The sequence below is a fragment of the Protopterus annectens genome, chromosome 2.part1 (assembly GCF_019279795.1).
Source record: "Protopterus annectens isolate FY-2018-M chromosome 2.part1, PAN1.0, whole genome shotgun sequence".
Classification (NCBI taxonomy): domain Eukaryota; kingdom Metazoa; phylum Chordata; order Ceratodontiformes; family Protopteridae; genus Protopterus; species Protopterus annectens.
In genome coordinates, this window is record NC_056729.1 from 1346305381 (window position 1) to 1346325762 (window position 20382).

General features: G+C 38.9%; 1 protein-coding gene across 1 annotated transcript in view; it reads left to right on the plus strand.

The window, feature by feature from the left end:
• The window catches only part of ABLIM2 (actin binding LIM protein family member 2), a 2642076-nt gene that overhangs the window by 616660 nt on the left and 2005034 nt on the right, over positions 1-20382 (plus strand). Inside the window, exon 4 of the mRNA XM_044062807.1 lies at positions 6307-6419. Coding sequence (XP_043918742.1) covers positions 6307-6419 — 113 coding nt within the window. The remainder of the gene's footprint in view (positions 1-6306; positions 6420-20382) is intronic.

Here is a 20382-nt window from a genome sequence, read left to right on the forward strand (position 1 = left end):
TATGAATACTGCAACAGTGATATGGAAGGACATAGTACAGTTGCATAAAATCTTATCATAACAGTAGATGTCCCTCTGTTCACTGCTGTAGTATTTGCTCCCTCCTTCCTGCCTTCTCAGCTCTAGACTTGCTCTTTCTTGCCCTCCTGGTTGAGGGGCTGTTCTTTTTTCTCCTTCTGGATGCACATTTTTCCTTGTCGTTATGGACATTCTGTTCCTCCTGGGGCTTTTCCAGTTCTGTGTGTATCCACCTGTATGTCACCTTTGTGCCCTGCACTTTGTGCACAGAGAATATGTGTGATGTACAACATCTGTAAGTGCTAAAGGCTTTGGTATATTGCCCAGACATTGGGCTATCATTAGCAGGATATCCCCCTTAGGTTATGAATGCTGCAACGATGAGGAGAAGGAAATCCACTATTACGGTAAGATTTTACACAACTGTTCTTTCTCTTGAGTATGCATCTCCATGATACTACAGTTATACAGCATCACCTAAGTAATGCCCCCCCCCTCAGGTCAGCGTCACCACCTGGTATGGACAGGTGATGACAGGGGCAGGAGAAAAGTGAGATTGGGAGCCAATATTGCTGCCCGCATTAGATGGGATGAAACAGTTTTGGGAGATCTAACCCCCCCCCCATCTCTGTTGTAAGCTGTTAGGTGCATCTCTCTCTAGATGAGTCCACACCACTCCTAAAGTTGTGACTGCACATTCAGAAGTATAACTAAGTAGGGGAACTTCTAACAGATGCTTATCTGGTAGTAGAGCAGTACTGACATTTACTGCCTTTGCTGTCAGGACTGAAGTGTTTCAGTGCCCCATGTGCACTAGACTGCAGCACCAGGAAACAGAAGGGAATGTTGGTACTACTTTTCAGTCAGAGCTGAAGGTGGTACTTAAAAAGTAGCAAGTGGTTTGCTACAATTTAGAGAGGAGACCTTTTTATGCTCCTTAATTTAGAGTTAAGGGTGCTATATCAGGGCGCTGCACAGGGTGCCAAAACACCTAGCTACATCGCTGTAGACATTTCCCAACTCTGGCACTGCTCATGGCTCTGGGCAGCACTGAGGCTAAAATAATGGCCTGCCTCACACCAGCATGCCTTCCCCATGTATTCTCTGAAGAGGAATGAGCAAGTATAACCTTGTCATCCCACCCATCCCCCACATGCTCCATTAGGTGTCTGTGACATTAATTAAATGCAGCTTGCCTGGATCATAGTAAAGGTGTTATCCCATCTATATCAGACCAGAGTTCCTCAGAAAAACTTTTTGATTTTGGTACGTACTTTTGAACTCAACAAGGCTTGGCCGAGCTCCCTATTGAATAGTTGGCACTCCAAATGCTGAGTGCCAATACACCAGAAAAAAGATTGAAACTAAAGGCGAAGAACAAATTTAAAATATTCCTGTTCTCCTTCTAACTTCTATATGTTGCAGGGGGCAAAGCTCCCCTGAACCCTCCCTACAGTATAAGGACAACCCCCCCCACAGCCCCAAACGTATATACACTAACTCTTGAGATTGTCATACCTCGGAGAAAATGAAATATCCTCAGAAATGGCCATATTAGATTTAGTATATAAAAGTCTGTTTTTAATAATTCAATCTCCATGTTTTGGGACTTGGTCTTCCAGGTCCCAACATTTCAAATGGTTACTGCTTGGCAGAAATTTGCTCTCTGTGCTATCCATCCTCAAAACTATGAAGCACTGCACACTAGTGAGATCCATTAATGATATATGGTGCTGAAGATTAAAATATGGCAACTAATATGTCTTAAAAGTCTGTAGTATTATGACATACTCTTATATATGGTATTGTCTCTACTTGGAGCAAAAGTGTAGTTGCCTGATACTAAGGTATATCCACTTACATTATATCATATTAGTTGCGCTATGTCATTTTTTAGTTCTGTGTTCAACGTGTACATGTCTGTGCTGCTCTGCCATTTGTTTGTTGAGGATAAAGACTTGCATGGAAGATACTACTACCTATTATTATGATACTGCCTGCAGTTGTGAGGCTTTGTTTGGGAACCACTGCATGAAGAAGGCACTATTTCCAATGTGATGTTTCTTGGGGGCACCTTTTATGGATGCTGGTGCATATGTATCTACATATGTGTGTATAGGTATGTTGTGTTCTTAGCATAAAAAACTATTTGCAGTCTGCAACTGCCTAGAATAGTATGGTGCAGAACCACTCCATCCACAAGTAGTTGCAGATCTCTGTGGCTATGTAGAAAAGGAAGTCACTGTTAAGTTCAGTTAAAGTATGTTTTCTTCCTCTCTATACAGATGTTGTAGTTCTCTTTCTATGTGTATACATATGTGTGTGTGTGTGTGTGTGTGTGTGTGTGTGTGTGTGTGTGTGTGTGTGTGTGTGTGTGTGTGTGTGTGTGTGTATACACACACATACACACATATATATACATATATGAATGTATACAAATGCACACATACATAAAAGCATATACATACATACATACGTGTATGTCTGCCTTTGTAACCATAATGTAAGCAAAACAAACATACACTGCTTTAGTGCATTATATATAAATCTGAATCATCAATGTTACTATTCACAGTCATATTGCAAATTAACTCTGTTACAGTACCCCTTTAACTACTCCCAGAACATTATACTGCTCCTTTAATTCTATTGAAAACATGGAGTAGTTCGGTATATGACTTTTCAGAATATCACACATGCCCACACACACACACACACACACACACACACACACACACACACTATCCACTCAACAACACCCCCCCCCCCCGGCACACACCAGAATAGACTCATGGACACACTCTCCTATTTACCCCTCCCACAGACACACACACACACACACACACACACACACACACACACACACACACACACACACACATACTCTCAATGCCCTACTTACTCCCCCTCATTGCATACACCCAGGTGGACACACACACACACACACACACACACACACACACACACACACACACACACACACACAGTCATTACAGTCCATTCATACCACTGTAGACATGTGCAGATACACTGCTGCACACATTGACACACTGACGGACCCCACTACCACTATCACTTGGTTGAACATACTTTCACTGCACCCTCTACCATTCACTTGAATGGGGACTACAGTATTTTTGCCATATTAATTATCATGGCCAGCTGTGCTAGGTTACCAAGTTGAGTGATTTCCTGAATCACAGTGAAAATTACTTACAGCAGGCATTTCTGGGGAACAGCACATGACTATTTAGCATTAGTTGTTTCCCCCAGAATATATGATTATCCTGTTGTGTGGCCAGCATAGTGATTCCCTTGACCATGAAAAATCTCAGCTGTGGGCCTGTCTGTGAATTGGAAAGGTTACCACAAGGGTCTGGCCACTCAGTAAAGGATTTCTAAATACTGGCCTATGCTGAAAAAAAGGGTCCTTTTTTTAAATTTACCCAAATTTCTGGTTTTAATATAATCTGAAATCATGGTTTTTAATTATGCATGTGTTGTCTGATATAGAAAGGTATAATTTAGTGGCAGTCTATTTGCTTACTTTGAAATTTAAGTTTTTGTCCAAGCACCATTTATTAACTTATGATAGGACTATACTTACGGGGGGATTCATAAAGATTAACACTAGGTGTATACTATGTGTACAACTTGAGGTAACGTTTCTGAACTCCGGAACAGTCCTACCACAATGCTTCTGCTGTCCATTCACACAGAAAGGTTACACCAAGAGTACACTTTGTGGTAACCTTTATGAAAACCCTGTTAATGTTTTCCAGTTGTCTGTATATTTAGTTAAAAATATATGATCCCCAGCTTTATGACAGAAGTACTGAATAATAATGCCCATTCTTGAGATCCATGCAGCACACTTTATCTCATAGTATATTGTTTCTTCCTCACATCCACTTATATATCCACTTTACTACTGTTTTATTTATTTTTTAATTCTGCTAGGCTTTCTATTATGGTTTTCTTTTCATTGTGCTGATTGCCTTTGCTAACTCTAGAAATGCAGTCAGAACTGTCAGCTGCTGCTGTACGGTAACAGAAACATGCTTAAAACTGCAGTTATGTTTACAAAGCAAGACATTTCTTTGATGATGTCATATTATTCTTGTTCCACAGATGGTGGGCATACACAATCAAAATTTTGTCTTATAATTAACCCTGTCCATTCATTCAGGAACCTACTAGTGAAGTCCATCGTGTCCCTTCCCTCCGTTCTCTATAGTATGACCACAAGTCTTGGGTTCTTTCTTCTAACCTTAACTTCCAATTTTCCATTATTTTTTCCATTTGCTCTATTTTGATTTGGTTTTCTGGCACATATAAGAACCTGCTTCACTTCTTTTGTGTCTCCATGACTGAATGTAAGTACTGAATGAGAGTGGATTCAGTCTCAGTTTCCTTCAGTTCAGTTTTCTACTTATTTTCTATTTGGGCAAGCTTCTCCATTATCAGGGTCAACAGCAGTTTTGCAGTTGTTGCTTGCTTCCGATAATCAAAGGGATTTTAATAACTCCTGTAAGCATGTTTTTCCTTTTTCATTTCTGGAACATTCACACTGTTACTAATGTGTTGTACCTCTGCCCATGTGTTCTTCTTCACCTTGGGGATGTGAGGGGAAGGAGTTTTACTGTATATCACCAATGACTGAGCTGCTGAGTATCCGCCATAACCAAAAAACCCAGTGTGCTCTCTTAAATGTTACATATAATTGGGCCTAGAATGTCCTAGGTTTCCTTTGTAGTATTGCAACAATCTTAATGCATCACCAATATTGCAGTAGTAATTTACAGAGACCTCAATTTGTGTTTACCTAGGTACATCATTTCTATCAGCTCCTTAAACTGAACTGAACTGATTTGTAAAGACTTACCCCTGTGTTCATAAACATCATATGCAGTTATCTAAAGTAGCTTAACTGTGTTTTCTACAAGGGAATCTTGTAGTGCAGTTCATGAACATTGATCACATTATGACTTTCTGACACAGTTGGAGATAAGTTGCCCTCAAAAGTAGAAAAGATTTCTATATTTGATTGCCCCATGACCCTATGCATGTAAAAAATATGTCTTTGTAGAGTTGGCATTGTTTCTCCATCCAGTCTCAGACATTGTCCTGTGCATTGTTTTTGTTTGGAGTGCATCATCATATTTTATGTTGTTATGTACAAAACATATCTGTGTACAGTAAAGTCTCACAGCTGCAGAAGTACTCTAGAAATTTAGAGTGAGAGGTGGGTTGTACAATGCAAGTAACAGTAAGAGTGCAATAAGTGTCTCTTCATTTGGGGCATGTCACCATCAGACATTAGCAACCAGTGAACATAGGATATACTTATTTCAAGTCAAACCTTTCACTCATTGCTGTACATGCCCCCCCCCCTATGGTCACTGGTATGAGCAGTTCAAGAAAATATTCACACATTGTCCATGATGGTAGAGGCCAGTTCATTCATTTATGCCAGTTGAACAAACTAGTTGACGGTTTGGGAGCTCTTTCATAGCAGACCAAGTAAGGCTGAGGCAGTGTGCATGTGTGCCCTTTACTGCATGCTGCTTGAATTTCTCTTACATAGGTTCATAGGTGTATACTAGGCTAACAACCACTGGGGCCTTTATATGCCTGGCCAAGCATGCCATCTGTATAATGCAAGTTTATGTGCATAGGTTTATCGGTGTATGCTAGGCTAGGGACTACTGGGGACATTTCAGCCAGATTTCTTTTGCAAGTAATGCTGATGTAGTAACACAGCTACTCATACAGTTATGTTATGCTGAACAAAACATCACCATTACTTGGCAGTCTTGTGTTGGGATCTGTTTTGTTTTGACTTTAATCCACAGCTGGATGCCTGTAATCCCTGGCCCACTCATTCTGTATATTGTAGTCTGTGAGTCACTCACCTGTGAATTGTTAACTGTATTGTAGATCTCCAATTTGTATACTAGCATGTTGTTGCACCTTTGTATACTGGTCCTTTCTGGAATCATGCACACTCATATATGTGCTTATAACCACTTATCACATCTACACAGTAGCAGACCAGACCACTTTTGTGAATAGTACCTCCCTGTTATATTTGTTATCGCTGTGAATGTTTTTCTCCATTTAATTAGGGTTTCTCAGTCCTATCTTCTGTTTTTTTTTTTTTTGCTTTGCTAAGCTAACTTTAGACTATATGCAATTTTTTTCAAGATGCATGTGTGCATTTTTACATCGTAAAGATTAATTTTTACCATTATAACATTGTAGAACTTACCTGAATTTATGTTTTAGACAGCCATTTCCTGCTGGAGATCGTGTTACCTTTAATGGGAAGGACTGTATTTGCCAAAAGTGTTCAGAGACAGTAACTGCCAGTGAAAAAACATCAGGTCAAACTCTCAGAAGTAAGTATTATTTTTTTACTACATAATAGCGAAGTCTAAAGATTTGTTTCATAAAAGAAAATGCATTTAATTTCAGGAATTCCATAATCTATTTAGAATGTGTGCATATACACCTTCTATAATGTGGAAGATAATGCATACCTCTCAACCTGAAATCTCGACAATGCCAAAAATAATGGGGGGGGGACAAAGGTGAAAAATAGGGACGCTTTTAAAGTATTGCTCTTACAAACTTAGAACATTGATAGATAAAATAGATTTTGCATTAGCATGACTTTTTTGAAGGGTATAAAGTTTGAAACTCAAATGTCTGTCATTATTTTCTGACTTTAAACCTCAATGATTTGCCAATGATTTGCCAGAAAACCACAATTTTTATGAGAAACAAACCAAAAATATGAGATGAAAATCTGGACATCTTGCTAAAATCTGTAGAGTTGAGAGATATGGAGATATGCAACAGCTTGTTTCTGTATTTCTCATTTTAGACCCGAAGGCAGAAAAAAACTTGAGGAATCATTTAGTTATAATTCTTATTAGTCATATGGTTAGATTTTGAAGAATGTTTTGTAGTATAATACTGACAAAAATACTATATTCCTATTATGTTTACTGAGACTAATTTATTTAAATTTTACTGGAAATGGTTTTATTAAGTTGCTTCAGAATTGTAAAAAATAAACTCTGGTCCATATTCCAAAAGGACTTTGGCATGGAATAGCATACTACACTGAGCAGTTACTTCTCATCTGAGTCCAAAACCTAAAGCTGGAGTAAACAGTTTGTTTCAGTACATGCTAATGGGGATTGCTGTAACCCTGCACCCAGGTTCAAAAGGGGAATAAGGATTGCTTCACCAACAAAAACTTTAGCACTGTACATTGGCAGACGTCACACATGTACAAGGCTGAAGCATAGAAGTATACAATTACTTTCAGTGGTTAGCTTTTTCATTATAAGTAGAACTTGGTAACTTGGTACTGCAGGCATACCTGGCAGAACCTGGATTATTAGCAGTACCATGTTAGACATCCAGGTGAGACTGTACCGCACTGTACTGCACAGTCTGGAAACCATGAAGGTGAGGCCAGGGCTAAGAGCAATTAAGATTTGGTGGTAAGTGAGCCAGCCCCATCTTTAAATGCGGATGGCCCACAGAGATTGATAATTAAATTTTGTATTCCCTGGTAGGCTAGAGGCCCATCATTCCAATCCCTTGCCATGATCAGGGAGAAAGCAGCCTATGTCTGCATTCTCTGATATGCCCTGTAGGTGACCAGGTTGTGCTATGTAGGACAGCATCATGACCACACAGCTCCATCTGTCTTACAGATCTAATACTGCAGGCAAGCTGACTGCCTGCAATACCAGGTGTGCATTACGAGTGGAACTGCAGAGCAGGATAGCTTTAGGCTGACTTAGTGGTCTTGTAGAGTCCTCATCTAAATTTGCAAAACACTATTCATAGGTAATGAATAATAACAAAATGAACTGGAACCTCAACTGAGTGTCATGTTTAATTATAGCCTCACCTCAGGCTTCATGCCCACTGAGTGGTGCACATCTACAGTTATCCCACTCTACAAGGGGGGATCCACCTTGGATCCCAGGAACTACCGTCCCATCAGTCTGATAAGCCTGATCTGCAAGGGCATGGAACTCATTATCATGGAACTTATAAACAAAGACATTGGCAACCTTCCAACACTGGACCCCACCCAGTTTGGATTCGTGAAGGGCCGATCTTGTCTCCTGAACCTGATTGACTTCTTCAAATCAGTCTCCAGAGCTGTGGACGAGGGTAAGGCGGTCCACACAGCCTATCTGGACCTCGCCAAGGCCTTTGACACCACCCCCCACTCTGGAATCATAGATAAACTTACTAAGCTGGTCATAAATCCCTACATCACTCGACGGGTTGCCAACTGGCTTACTGACAGAACCCAGACTGTAAAAGTAGCCAACTCCAAATCCAGCTCCAGACAAGTGACAAGTGGAATACCTCAGGGTTCAGTCCTGGGGCCACTCTTGTTTGACATCTGCTTCTCTGAAGTACAGGCCAACACTAAGGGACTCTGGCTAACAAAGTTCGCAGATGACTGCAAACTGGGAGCCATTATTGAATCCCCAAATGATGTAGATATTCTACAAAAGGGCCTTACAGAAACAGGTGCTTGGTGCCAGAGCCATGGGCTCGAGCTTAATGCCAAGAAACATATAGTCATCCCCTTTGGGAAAAAACATGTACCCATGAATTACCACATAGGTGGCAGTACACTAAACACCGAAAGTGTGATAAGAGACTTAGGGGCACAGGTGGACAGTGGTCTCACCTTCGATAACCACATTGCCACAACAGTCAGGAAATCCTTCTATGTGGCACACCTCATCACTAAGGGCTTTTCATCCAGAAAAAAATGAGGTCATTGTCCCACTGTACTCATCCCTCATTAGACCCATTATAGAGTACAACATCCCATTTGGTATGTACCTCACAAGACATCTGCAACAGCTGGAAAGGCCGCAGAAATACCTCACTAAAAGAATCACAGGCCTAAAGCAGATGCCCTATGTTGACTGTCTAAAAAAACTCCATACTCTGTGGCATATCATCTACTGAGAGGCGATCTCTGCTTAACATACAAGGCCATGTCAAACGACATGCTGCACTTAAAAAAATCCCAATCCCTCAGAGCCACATGCTCCAGGGATCTAAGCTTTGTCATCACAATGAACAAAACATGCTGGAGGGATAGGTTCCTGACCCAGAGACTCCCCATATTCTGGAATAGACTGCCCATACATGTTAAGCAAAGTGCCTCCTTGGCCCTCTTGAAAAGGAACCTTGATGATTGGATGGGAGATAGGAAATTCACCCCAGGGATCATGTCAGTCACCCTGCTAGACAGGGGTCCAGGGAAGTAAATATTGTGGGAAGAAATATCCAGGGAATTGTTATGGCTAGGCTTGTATAGGCCCTAGGGCCGATAGCCTAGTACCAACCTATGCACCTATGAGTGTGATTCATTAGCAGTAATTTGTTATGGAATTTCATTTTACCTGCTCCTAGAATAACAGGACTCTGGGCCATTCAGCAACTTATTGTTGTGAGTTACTGAATTTAGGTAGCATTCTTAGAGGAGCAGTCAAGTCACTTCAGAGTAGTTAGAGCAGGATGGTAGATTCATTTTTAGTTGTCTACTCAGAAGTTTTTGGAATCTATTTGTTGGGGTAAGTTTGTACCCTATGTTTGTCATAAAATCTGAGACACTGCCAATTCCAAAAGAGGGTGTCTGTTGTTTTGCATTACATATATAAAAGCGAGGTATTCTGCAAGTCTGCATCCTGTTCCATAACAATTGATGGAATCACTATCCCAATCCCTTGGGCTAGAATGAAGCAGAGGATTATACTTCTGATGATAGGGCGCTCCCCCATGTCATTCCCTAAGAGGTGCCATGCTGTCAAACCCACAATTTTAAAATGAAGTTGCAGGCTTACATTCTGTAGGGCCAGAATTCTCATACTTTGTTATGAGTTGGTTACTGTGTGGTTGGATGTGGTTATGTGTGTAGCATTGTAATTAATGGTGTTCATGAAGACGGTGTGCCAAAGCATTTTTATTTCTTTTTCCTGACTTATAATTTAGTTTCCTGTTGCTTCCCTTAAATTGTGGTTGTGTGGTATAGTTAGGTGGCCTGTAATTATGTGTATACTCATTTTTTCCTGAGGTCTTACTTGCCACTGTAAGGTGATATCTTGTTCTCCATTTTGATGACATGTTTTCCAGTTTTTCTGTCTTGTCATGTCTTTGTGAGTTAAACCCTATTCATGTAAAGTATACAAAACAGTCTGGAGGCTGGCTTTTTCCTGAGATGTTATGCTACCTTCTTGGTCACTGTGGCATACTTGCCAACAAATGGATTTTATCCCCATGCTGCTTGGTCTTTCTGCTGCTGCATCTTTATTCCTGCTGTATCTTTTAGCATCCACCTATGTTTACAAGCCACACTGCAGACAATCGAGCAACATTGAGTAACGTTATTTTCCTTTGAACAGATAATGTAGTTTATTAACATTGACTGTTGTGGAATCACATTTTCTGTCCTTTGCACAACAGAGCAGTGTTGGGGTAGCACATGGGTGAGTTATTCTGAGGAGTGTTAGGTTGTTTACTCCCAATTTGCTTGTCTGTATTTGAGGGTGTGGCTGGTAGCAGGGATCAGGACACTAATACCACCTCAGCAGCATGCCTTTATGTCACTGCCTCATATATTTTGTAATCCAGTCGTCTGCTTAAACTATTTTAATGTAATTACTGTTGTACAATGTTCTATAAGGATAAGTCAGGAAAAAGTCAGCGTAAAATGAAGAGTACCATTTTTACCCAAGTGATTGTTGCATAAGTGAGAAATTGGACCCTAAAAATTAAAATCAGGTGTGTGTATATACTGTCCATTGCATGATCATTGAGAAGATCCTCAGGGTTAGGATTAGTGCATTTTATGATTAGTAACAGGCAAGGTTGGAGAGATCCTTCAGCTTTGGTTCTCCTTCTAAAAGTCCTATCAAACCAGTCTGATACAGTTTTGTGCTTGTGTGATGGTTTCAGCTGATGTTAGAACAGTACGTACAGTGTGCTTGTATTTAATAAGGCAGTCATTGCCACATGGACGGCCAGTGACAAACCTGAGAAACAGAGGGATGGGGCCTAGTTTGGCGAACTGGTTAGAGGTGTGACCTCAAGGATAAAAACATAGTAATGGTAGGTAAACTTTCTGAAGACAGGGATATACTCAGAAGAATACTACACCAGTCTGCATGGGCCCAGTATTATTTAATATTTTTGTGGCATGCACTGTTGAGTCAGCAGTGATGTTGGTATGAGTGCACACACCATTCTCCATACAGGCAGAGAGTTCCAATAGTAGTAGGAGCAATGGGTCTTATAAAAAAGAATTTATAGTCATATTTAGATATGTTACCAATCCATGTCACCCCATACAAATTGCAGAAGGAGTCATTACTGGGCACATTGTGGGTGCTGCGAAGAGCACTACTGGGTGACATCTAAGAGTGAAACAATGCTAATTTCATGAACTTTAATCATACTCTGACTTAGGAATGGGGTCCATTCCCATCATGGTATTAGAAACCTAAAAGACTTGGAGAAATTAAAAAGGCAGCCACTGTGAGTTAACAGTCCTTTGAAAGGAAGTTAAGAGGGATGGACTGAGACTTCTGTGCGACTGATATACTGGCCTGTTCCCTAATGCTTAACTTTCACTTCCATGAAACAAATGGACCTGTCAGTTCCCCAAATGGGAACAAATGAGCTGGAGGGCAGCTTTCATAGTTAGGGAAACTAATGAGCTAGTAAGGAATAGGTAATGGAGTCAATGGTCAAGCCGCCTGCGTGGGTATAAAGAATACAGTCCTTCTATACTGACAAAATACCTAGGTCTTTAGAAAGGAAGTCAATTATACTGTTCTTGCAAAAATCAAAAAAAAGTCAAAACGCTTACTCAGAAATGAACAAAATTCATGAAGTATATTCAAAAGATGACAGAGCATATTAAGAAATTTCATCTGCCATGGATTCTGGGACTTCCTCAATTTTCCCTGCTACTGAAATAGGCATATCTGCTTTACTGACTCCTTGTGATAGAAAAAAGAAGTTTCTTGCTGTGGTGCTAGAAGAGCTTCAGACAAACCAGCATCTAAACTAAAGTTTAAACAGGCATGTCTGTCAGAACTAACCAAGGTACAGTAGTTTGGTATCTCTAAAATTATATTCAGAGTTTAGAAGCTTGACCTGAAGGGTTTTGTTGGTGAAGAGTCTAAAATTCTGCAGCCCCCTAAAGCTTTGGCCATGTCTTTATTTATCTCCACTTTTACTGTGATAGACTTCAGTAAGTTTGCTAAAAAGACACTGTAAGTATCTGCTAAAAAGCCCTCTGTACCATTGCTGGCATCTTATGGTGACTGAAAGAGCTTTAAGTTGAACCTTGATCAGCCTTTACCTACAATGTTACCTGTGTAAGTTACTAACCAATTGAATAGATGCAGGAGTTATCCCTGTCTTTGCTGAGATGAGGATGAGTATACATTTAAATTTCTTCTCCTGTGTCCATACTGTATTGTTTCTGGTTATAAAGATATAGCCTCACAGTCTTCAGACTGTCAGCCCCATGATGCTAACTTTAATGTAATGAGACTGCTATTATAACTGCAAAAATGGTGGCTAACCATGTTGTTGTTGATGTGTGCATTTAGTACTGTAGCTTTTGGTCACGGTGGAATCTGTTGTTTTTTAAAAATGTGAGTCTTGCAGACAGTAAATTCCTTTGCAGAACAGCCATGTTGTTTGCTTAGGACTACAACATCTCCAAGCTGATTGTGAGCTATGAAGAGCCTTTAACTGAAGGGCTTTGATAGGAGGAATATTGTTTTTAAGGGCTTGAAATTAAGGATGATGTGCCTCTGGCTGAACCTTCTACTTTTCAAAGTTTTAAAGTGTCTGTGTCCAGAGCTTCTCAAATAAGAACAAAGGAAGACAAATACATTTGGAACAGGAACTCTTCTGACAGGATTCATTCCCACTAAACAGAGGACATAGACTCTCTTTGGGATTCTGGCATTTCAAAGCTGATGTTTAATGTGATGAATGACCATTCACCTAGGATAGCTAGACAGGATGTTGTGTCCTGCTTATCTGAAGTCAATTTAACTAAGTTGGTGTCCTCTAGAAATACATCTGCTAGGTTCTTTGGTCTATTTCTTTCTACAGAAGTCATTCTGTAACTGTAAACATTGGATATATGAAGCTGTTGAAGGTGCTTGAGTGGGGAGAGGAATGTCTACCTTACTCACCTTTTTTTCTGCCTTCTCATTGACCCAGTTAATGGAGCCATTCCTATCAAAATCAGTAAGTAGCCTGCAAGCACTGATGCTAACTTGGACATATTTTCCTGCACCTTCATTATCATCAGTTGCAGCTTAGTTGGTGAAAGATCAGTTGGGGCCAACTGTCTCCTCAGCTCCAGTCTTGAAATTGGTTTCTAATCCTCAGTTTTGATGCTGCTTCACACTGCACCATTTATAAGTCTGACTTTTTGGCCTTTGAACCATTGAAGGCTTCTATGCCAGTGCTGGTGTCAGTGAACCCCTCACCATCAAGCAGTGGATCCAAAACGTTGGTGCTGGTGTTGCCAAAGTTTTCTTTTTGTGCACCTGCATCAAATAGAGTTGATCTCAGTCACTGGACATTGACAGTGGACAGTGTATTGATTATAATAGTGCCAATGTTGCAGACACCTCTACTTGGGCTTTTCCCTGATGCTGAATCATTCCCAGGTTTGACGTAAGATGATCTTAGAACTGTTTCTGAACCTTCCTGAGGTGTGCAGCATTGAGACAAGGGAGAAGAAGAATAACAGTAAGATTATGCAAGAGCATGCATATATTATTATACCTCTTCATCCTCAGAATGTTCCCTTCTAGAGGAGAGGGAGGAAGAGGCTTTGCAAGAGGATGCGCATGTACTCCTCTTTGGAGCCTTTGGTTCCAGCCATGGGTAATGGATGAAAATTAGATTCTCCATTTCTGAGCACAGATGACCCTGCTTTTTGAAGAATTGCTTCAGATGGTGTAGAATGCTGAGGAATGGCCAATGCTCCCCAATCATATGATCATACCCTCAGTTTCTTAAATGGATGCACCTGTGGGCAAGATAGTGGCTGTTACCAGGAAGGCGTGGAAAGCTATTACTCCATATTCTTCCTGTTCCTCTGAAGGACCAAGAACCTCAGACTGATTCTGGATTCAACAGCCTCAATGAGTTTATCCCTAAGCAAAAGATCCAGAAATTCCTGGTAGGAACATGTCTTTCTTGCTTGGCTGGAAAATATTGGATATTAACTTTGGACTTCCAAGATATCTGCCTCCATATAAAAATCACCAAGGAGTTAAGAAATTTTTTCCACTTCCAGTTATGTGCCAGTCACTACCAGTTAGGTCCTTTCCATCTGGACTCACATCAGGCCCCAGGATATTTATGAAATGCATGTATGCATTTGCAGCAGATGAGAGGCTGCAGAGCGTCAGGGAATTCCCTGTTTGGATGATGGATTGATTGTCACACTGATGCTAGAGATACTGGTTTCAACAAAGCATTCTCTTTTGCATCTCTTCCAGTGCTTTGGGATTACAGTGAACACTGTGAATTCAGAGATGTAGCTATTGCCGACCCTCACTTTGTAGACTGTTCATGGATACTCAACTTTGCAAGGCTAGTCTCCCCTTCATCAGTGTTCTCCCCATTCAGCAAATGGTGGTTCAGTTCTTTCACCAAAGTTCTGTAGCACCTGCTACATTTCATGACTACAGAACTCATAACAGCCAAAATCTACCTTATTCCATTTACCAAGTATCGCATGATGGTTTTACAATGGGCTTTAATACTCAATTGTGTTATTACTCGGATACTATGTTGCACTGAATTTGGATCTCCAAATCATGTCAAAAACATCTCATTTGGTGGATATACATCCACAGCCTTACACTGAAAAGCCCTAGTCACCTTCCAGTTCTTCAGTGACCATCACCAAAGATGTCTAAACCCTAGGGTGGAATTTGATCATTGTCAAAGATGAACAGTCCAATGTGTCTTGTCATAGCTAGAGGAAATATGAGTCATGCTGTTAAGATGAGGGCAGCCCTGTTCATAATGCAGACATTCCAAGACTCTTTTCTTGGGATGCAATTACCATGTACTCTGAAAACATGCCTGTAGTTTGCCCATAAGTATGGAGAAATCATTAATATCCCCTTATGACAGGAAGTAATGAGACTATGGGAATTGTCTTTCCTGCTTGTTGCTTTCCAAAAGCTGTCAACATTCTTAGAGAACCCAACTCCATAGTAGATAGGCTTGCAGTTCTGCGATAATGTGAAATGAGTGGTCTCTTTGCTTGTCTGTAGCATAGAAACTTTTCCATTGATTGGAGAAGTCTTGCTGTGATCTGTTTTCATCCATGGCCAATGCCAAGTGCAACAACTTGTCCGTCCTCTAGAGAAATATCCCAGGGACAGTCTGGTCCAAGTATGTCATCCAGCTCTCCTTCATTCTTGCAGAAAGCCAGACACAACACGTCCAAAATTATTCTTATAGTTTCTGTTTGACCTCATCTTCTGGAGAAGCCTCAAAGACTGAGGCTCTTCAGAACTTGTTTGACTCACCCATACAGCAAGCTTTATCCAAAACTCCACTACATCAAGATGACTACATGTTTTCTTCACTTCATTTGATAGCCAGGGATGTTACTTAACCTCCTGTGGTCATCCAGTCCTCAATTATGTCAAGAGACCCAAACATTTCTTCCGGGATTACATAATTTCTCTGTGGCCTCATTGAAAGTATCAAGGCATTTCTCTAGGGTGCATGCTTTAGTCATACTTCCATTCACCACCTCTTTGAGACTTGTACTTTTAGTTGACAAAATTAACTCTACCCCTTTTAAACTGTCTTAAAATGCACTAGTGAACTACCCTTCTTGGAAAACTCATCTTGGTAGCCATAACCTCTGAGAGGAAAATTGCAGAACTCCAGGCCTTGTTTGCCCAGCACCTATACCTGGTTTTCCACAAATACATAATGGTCTTGTGAACAAACTCCATATTTTTGCCAAACATGGCCATAGATAAAACTTTAATCAGTATAACAGACCTTCTTGATGTTTACCTGAACTGTACTAATAAAGGGGAAATACTTAGTAATTGTCGAATGTGCAAAAGCATTTGATATTTTATTTGACTCATGGAAAGAAGAACACTTGCCTTGTAAATGCAACATTATGTAGCAGAAAACAAACCCAAAAATTACTTTTATGTAGTAGATGCTTTGTATATGTAGACAACCTGATAAAAGAAAAATGTAATGTTTAAGTAACAGATTTATTTTTAATTATTTATATTTTGTTAATCTGTTAGACCCATTAGACCAGTTGCCTCTTTTCAGAGGTGACCTGAGGGGGTCTGACTAGAGAAGCTTAGGCCAAGGCAATGAGAAACTTAACTTACTTTTTTGGCCACTAGGTAGAGCCAGAGGGCTGCTGCCAAGGTCAGTATTTTCCAAGATGGAAAAGGAAAAAGACACCAGGCTGAGAATGGAATGATGCAGAGTATGGGCATAGCACAAACAGATTCTGTAAGAGAGGTTGTTGTTACAGATTTGGAGAAAGGAGGTCAGGAAACTCCTGTGTAGATGTAAATAATGGAATTAAGGTGAGCTAAATGCTGATGCGCAGGTAAGTCAAGAGTATTGTGTTGGATCATGTGCTGAGAGAAGTAAAAGACTAGATGCTGACATACAATTCAGGAAATGGAGCTGGATTACCAGAAAGTGCTGATGGCAGTTCGGAGTGTATTTGGATAGTGGAGTAGCAGGATTTAAAAGCATAACCCTGTAACAGATTGTTGGGAGCAGTAAGAAAATGTTTTCATATGCAGAAATGGTAAAGGCAAGAAATATTCTATATTTGAAGCTGAAAGAAGACAAAGACTGATTCATGGACAACAAAACCAGAAGAGAATTCCAGTGGTAAGAATTAAAACTAAGAGTGGTGATACAATTAACAGGTCCAACGTTTTGGCCAGTATTTCTTTACCTTGGTTGTTTAACGTGCAGGATGAAATATCATTAATACACTTAGGAGCAAACGACTTTTGTGATGTTACTTTTGAAATGTTTACTTTACATGAAAAAATGCATGAATGAAGTGGAAAAAGAGTTCATTGGCACCATGGAATGATTATATTTTTCAGGACTTGGTATTTCAGTTGAAGAGAAAATAAATGTGTAGTTTACAAAATCGGTCATAGGGAAACATGAATTAAATACTTTTTTTCTTACTGTTTAAACAAAGTGCACAAGGTTAAAAAAAGTATGATGAAAGAAATGTTTGAACAGGGTGGAAGGTATGGGTGATACTCAATTATGAGGGAAAATGCAGCTTATTTTAAATGCTATAATTGTAAATAGGAAACATGGGAAAACAGTAAGATATCAAGGTAAAACAGTAAGGTATCAGGGTAAAACTAAAACATGTTTTTCTTTGTATGGATAACAGGCAAGACTAATAAAATAAGATGTAGCCAGTGTGGGGAAAGGGACATACCACTAAAACTGTCAACCTAAGTGTTGAAAATGCAATGAACTTGGACATTTTTAGTTTGACTATCCTATACCAGAAAAGGAAAGGTTAGAAAAACTGAATATTTCAGAAGAATGACACTCTGATTATCATATAATGGAAGATATTAGTAGAGAAAGTATTATGGGGAGAGTAATGAAAAAGAAAATATAACTAATATGGAGAAAGATGTTGAGCATAATGGAAATATATTTTACAAAGAGAAAGAATTACATTGCAAGATAAAGCAGATGTACAGTACTAGGAAGTAAAGAAGAACGAGGAGAACTTGAGACAGGAGAAGATAAACAAAAAATGATAAATCATTTTGAGGGAGGGTATGGAAAAGGAAAAAAAAATGGGAAGTTAAGAAAGGCACAAAAAGGAAAGGGATGATGTAGGAATATAAGCACTAACTATAAATGGCATTCAAAATGATATTAGAGATGTTGGCCAGTGGGACATGATGTGTTTGGGAGTAGAATGGTCAGTAGGGAATGATATGCATTCAGGAATAGGATTTTTTTAAAGTGAAGACATAAAGATACTGGATATTTTGGTAGACATATCTGGAAGGCTAGTGTTATTCATGTGATATATATGAAAAAGGAAAGATATGTAAGGATAATTCTAGTTTATGCATACGCTTGTATGACTAAGAAGGAAAAAGATATTTGAAGAACTTAAAAAAATTTGTCCTATTAGATTTGTCAATTACTATGGTGGGACACATTAGCTACAACTGGAGAAAGAAGAAATAACATAGTATATTAAAGTAATAAGAAAAGTTATAAGACATGGAGGTTTGAAAATTACTGAAACAATTGACAATAAAGTGGGGGACTTTTTTGATCTGAAATATATTATGTTGTTTATAAAAGATATGAAAGAAATAACAGGTGGGGTAGAAATGGCTGACTTTACAGATCATAAAGCAGTGTGGGCCTAGAATGTAGGGTGACAGAGTATTAAATAAGGGAAAGGAATACAATGATTGGAGAAATTGCTAAAATACGTGAAATGAAAAAGGGCATAGGATTTTAAGGGAACAGTATAAGACTGTGAGATTATATTATGAAAACTGGACAGAATTGTGGAGTGTTTGTAAAGAAAAATTTGAGAAAATATTTTTGAATGTAGAAAAAAGAGTGAAGCAAAAGACTAGGAGATTGTGGCAATGGTGTGACAGTAGAATAAGAGAAATAGAGAACAATATGACAAAACAGAGAAAAAGCTAGCAATATGTCATTCAGACCAAGAGTATTTGTGAAAGATAAAAGAGGAAGTTTCACCATTTTGGGGAAAATAAGTATAAATGAGTGAAGGATGAATGAAAGTAATGTTTGACAGAAATATTAGACATAAGCATAAAAATAATGGGGTATGGGGCTAGGTTGGTGGTAGAATGAATGAATTAAATTGAAGTAATACAAGAACAACTATGGATTGTGAAAAAAATCTGAAAATGTTAAGAATTCTGGAGAAAAAAGAGATTACTGTGAGAGAAATGGAAGAAACAGAAGAAGAAAGGGAAGACTTGACATCAAGACTAGATGGATTAGATTGTGAATATTATAAAAAGATGAATAGAAGTAATAAATTAATGCTCTGTAAAATATTAAATGAATGGATACAGAAAGGACAATCATGGAGGGGAGTAATTAAGTTTATATGGGGAAAAAAAGAAAGAAAATATACAAATTTGGAGACTGGTGAGACTGGGAAGTACAGATTAAATATCTTTATGAAGATAATACAAAAAAGAATGTAGAAGATTTTGGATGAAGTTATAGAAGAAATGTGTTTGGAATCAAGGGGAGAGAAGTGAAAGAAATAATCATAGTAATAGAAGTAAGCTATATGATTTTGAAAGCACATAAGTAAGGCTAATTACATGATGTGGAAAAAGATTTTGACAAAGTTAGTCATGAAGTGATGAGAAAGATTCTAGAGACAAATCTGATAGGAGAAACAATGAACATTATAACATATGCTGTGAAATGTTTATGAGTGAATGTTATGGTAAATGGATGGATTGCAGGAAACATAAAAATTAGAAGAGGTGTTAAACAAGGATATCCATTAGGTATGTGTCTGTTTGTATTGGTAGTTAATGTAATAATTTGAACATATGTCTATGAAATGAAAGATATAAAATGGGATATGGGAAAAGGACTTCTAATGATTTATTTGTCATATGCAGATGATTTAGTGATTATGCCAAAAAAATAAGCTATAGATAAATATGTGGAATTGTTAAAGAAATGTGGGTTAAAGTTAAATAAAGTAAAAGCAAAGGGATTCATGAAACTAAGAAAATAAGTGTAATCTATTATACTCGGAAGGAAGTACATTTATTAGGATTGAAATGTGGAGAGTGTGAAAATGCAGTAGAACAGGGGAAAATAAGGCTAAAAGAAAAAAAAAACACTGGCCTAGGTTCAATAAAGCTTACACTAAGTGTACACCATTCTGAGTGAACAGACAACACAGACATAACTCACACCTTCTCCCTCCTAATTTTAATTTTCCTACTGAAATTCTTGTAGCTTTAAATATTGTCAGGGATTCATAAAGGTTACAACAAAGTGTAGACTACATGTACACTTAGGGTAATCTTTCTGAGTGACTAAAAAGCACAAACACATGATAAGAATTTTAATGAATACATATCGTGTACACTTAGTGTAGTCTTTACTGAATCTGGCCCACTGTCATGGTTGTGAGGTTTGACTATCATTTAGGAAAAAAGTATATGTTAAATATGTACA